Raw genomic sequence first — 3425 nt, forward strand, 5'->3', positions numbered from 1 at the left:
CATAATCAATGATGCTGTTGGAGCTGCTTATGTTCCTGGAGTAGCAGAAATCACTTCCATGGTATTCATATACTTGTCGTGTAACATCCAATCTATTGACAATCAAGCGGTTTTTCACAGCAAGAACTGCTTGTGCATCCTGCAAATTTTGCAGAGAGCTGATAAAGAATTTAAAACCAACATTCTTGTACTTCTTCTCATTAAATCCTAATGTGACGTTCGTGACATAAAGGAACGTTCCCTTTTCTTGTTCTGATAAGTCCACGTACAAGTGAAGGGGAAAATGTTTAAATGATTCCTCAGCATGAACGTAAGGAAATGGCACCTTTGCATAAACTCTGTCATTGAAATGGATCATCTGATTCACAACCTGAAAATTCCCATCCTTACCAATTTGCAGCGAGTTACTGTAACTGAAGTCCTGAATGGAATGAGTTGTGATATTCCCGTAAGAAGACTTGATCCATCCAGTTGAAGATATGAACCTGTTTGCACTTGTCAAGAACTTTCCATTTAAGCCCTCAAAATCTGACTCCTCAGAAACACCAACAACCTTATTATTGCACTTCAGAAGTTTCCCTTCAGTTTTCACACTCCTGCTATCCAACCAGAGGTGCAAATTAGCATCTATGAACCAGACATTCAAGGCGTTTGTAACACTGAACCCTAATGTATGGAATTTTCCATCCAACATGTTGCCTAAAAATGGAGTGATTTCAATATCATAAGAAGGGAGGTTGAAAGAACTAATGCCTGTAATGGGGCTCCAAAATAGGGGATTAATTCCTCCAGTATAGATCACAGTAAAAGGCCAAACTGCACCTACCACTTTACCGTCAAGACTGACTACAACCTCTCTAAATGGTCCATTTCCAGGAGTGCCACTTAGATTATTTGCAGCAATGTAGTCATTTGGAAAATTGCCATACCAGAACTCATCATTCTCATGAAAAGATAAATAAACCTCTAATACAGCCCTGTAAACATTTTGGGGGATTTTGAATTGCTTCAACTTAGTATCATTGGAATCCTGAACTTCAAACCACAAACCATCATTTAGTGGCAGATCTCGAGAAATAGGTAAGATCAGATCAGCCTTAGAGTCAGATTCCAAGTTATTCAAAATCTGCTTATCATCATTCAAATTGTTTTCAGTAGGATAAAAATGAAATGTTAAATTAACATGGTACACCCCTGTATAAGTCCTGTCCACAATGTTACCAAGAAAAACAGCTAAAGTTTGTGTTCCCTTCTTCAAGAGCAATGAATAGTACCTTGTTATATCCTTCTCAACAGTCCAAACAATTCCATTTGATGTAGGCTCTGCTGTGCAGCTCCGAAGGAGCTCTACACCTCCTAGCCAAATCCCAAAAATGCGATCAAATTGTGTTCCTTTGCATGTTGCCTTCCATTCAAGCACAATTTTGGTGAAACTTTGCGAGTAACAATGAGGAGGGATGTAGTTTACAAGAACTGGAGGTCTTCCATAAGTGAAGCCAAAATCATGCTGAAGAACAAGGTATGAGCATGGTTTAGTATTTGGTCGTTTGATGGGTTTGGTTACTTCAAAGTAGAGAGTCGGTGAGTTGTCATTGGAGGGTATTGTGCTGGTCAGTTGAGAGAGGAGATTTGATCTAAGGAGATCCTTGCTTTTGTGGAGATTCGACATGGAGAATAGAGGTTGGTAGAGGAACAGCAAGAGAAAGAAGTGGAGAGTGAACAGGAAGGAAGCCATCAATGGTGGCTTGGTAGCTGCTTAATTTGCTGGTTAAATGTGTGTTAGAGAAAGATTGTTGGAGTGATATCAATGCTGCAAAACTGCGTTAAAAATCAAACTTGAGGAAGGCTGACCGGTAATGACTTTTGACACCTTACCAGAAACACGAAATCAAATCTTTTCCTTTAGAACTTGAAATTGAACATAGCTATCTCAGCATTTTAATTTTACTTCTAAAAGAAATAAATATTAAAGAAACTGCAAAGCTTAAGTAGGTCAACATATATTGCCTTGTAAGTTAAGTAGCAGTGAAAACAATGATGGAACCAATACATACATGAGGTGCTTGTAGTGAGTTTCCTCCACTTGCCTTTGGTAATTTAGGAAACCAAATCGAAAAGGAAAAAACAGCCTTCCTCACCCAATATATCAGAATCTAATTAAGTACCACCATTAGGTGGAGAAGTAACTTTAAAGTGAACTTATTAGATCACTGGTATTTATCTTTAGTACTGATTATATAGTAAATATGAGTAAGCATTGAATGAACTAGAAGAAAAGCAAATCCAGATTTGTCGAAAATTAATCCAAAGAGCTAAACAAAACAAAAAACCAATTGCTGATCTGCAACTTTCAATAATGAAATCTAGAATTTCCTCTTTGGACCTCAAAACATTTCCCAGTATAGAACTCAACAACTAGGTCACTATGTAGATCCTACAGAAGTAAAGAACCCTAACCACTTGAGAACTAGGTCACTATGTGGGAAAAAAAAAAGAATACATAGAGTTAAAAACTTTATTGGAAACTACTTATCAAACTTCGAAGAGTTGCTTATATTTATATGAAACAGCTGACATTAGAGTAGTGGCTGTTTTGGCTTATTTCTTCTTCCTCTAGTTTTGTGGATTTGCCTTCTGACTTTTTGGTTTGGGGCTCTCTGGATTATCTTCACTAGCCAAGCTGGTTTTCCTGTTGTGAATACAATGTATCCCATGCTCAATCCCAACACAAGTCCACATCCATAACCCATCATTGCAAATTTCCAAGTAAGTGCTCTTCCATTATCATCATCTTCATCAAATATTGATGGAGGAGGTTCTGTTCCCTCACTTTTGCCACATTCCTTTGACAATGGAAATCCACATAACTGTAAGTTACCTATGTAGGAATCATTTGTGAAAGTATCAAACTGATATCCTCTAGGAATCGGACCCACGAGATTGTTTTGAGAAAGATTTAACAATGCAAGAAATATCAGATTCGTTAATTGCATAGGGATCCTTCCTGCAATCTTATTTGATGAGAGATCTAATGATTCCAGTGCTAACAAATTCCCCAATGATGATGGGATTTGACCTGTTAGGCTGTTATGAGAGAAGTTGAACACCAAAAGATCTTTAAGTTCTCCCACTACTTCAGGAACCTGTCCTTCGAATTGATTGCTTGAAAAATCAATAGTTGTGAAAATATCTAATATTTTCTCAAAATTTCTCTCCAATCCTTTGATTGTTAAAATCATGGAATCATGGTAATATAACTCTCCAATATAGTATGGACCGGCTGGCTGTTCTTGGATATCCTTCATACCCTTCAAATTTTGAAAGAATTTAGCTGGCAAGTGGCCATTGAACTCATTCTGAGAGATATCAATGACTCGCAAACTAGTAAAGAAAGATGTGCCCCTCAAATTTGGTACTGGACCATG

The 3425-nt window shown here is 37.5% G+C and overlaps 1 protein-coding gene and 1 pseudogene across 2 annotated transcripts in view; both read right to left on the reverse strand.

The window, feature by feature from the left end:
* Positions 1–4: 4 nt before the first annotated feature.
* Positions 5–2079, reverse strand: LOC110419489 (peptide-N4-(N-acetyl-beta-glucosaminyl)asparagine amidase A pseudogene; annotated as a pseudogene). The gene is made up of 2 exons (XR_016351418.1): positions 2055–2079; positions 5–1818 (listed from the first exon to the last, which is right to left on the reverse strand). The product of XR_016351418.1 is annotated as a peptide-N4-(N-acetyl-beta-glucosaminyl)asparagine amidase A pseudogene (transcript).
* Positions 2080–2576: 497 nt separating this feature from the next.
* Positions 2577–3425, reverse strand: part of LOC110419701 (receptor-like protein 9DC3) — a 1214-nt gene continuing 365 nt past the window's right edge. Inside the window, exon 2 of the mRNA XM_089784132.1 lies at positions 2577–3415. Coding sequence (XP_089640258.1) covers positions 2577–3415 — 839 coding nt within the window. The remainder of the gene's footprint in view (positions 3416–3425) is intronic.

This window comes from Theobroma umbraticum, unplaced genomic scaffold, assembly GCF_002168275.2.
Source record: "Theobroma umbraticum cultivar Fairchild unplaced genomic scaffold, ASM216827v3 scaffold_67.0, whole genome shotgun sequence".
Classification (NCBI taxonomy): domain Eukaryota; kingdom Viridiplantae; phylum Streptophyta; class Magnoliopsida; order Malvales; family Malvaceae; genus Theobroma; species Theobroma umbraticum.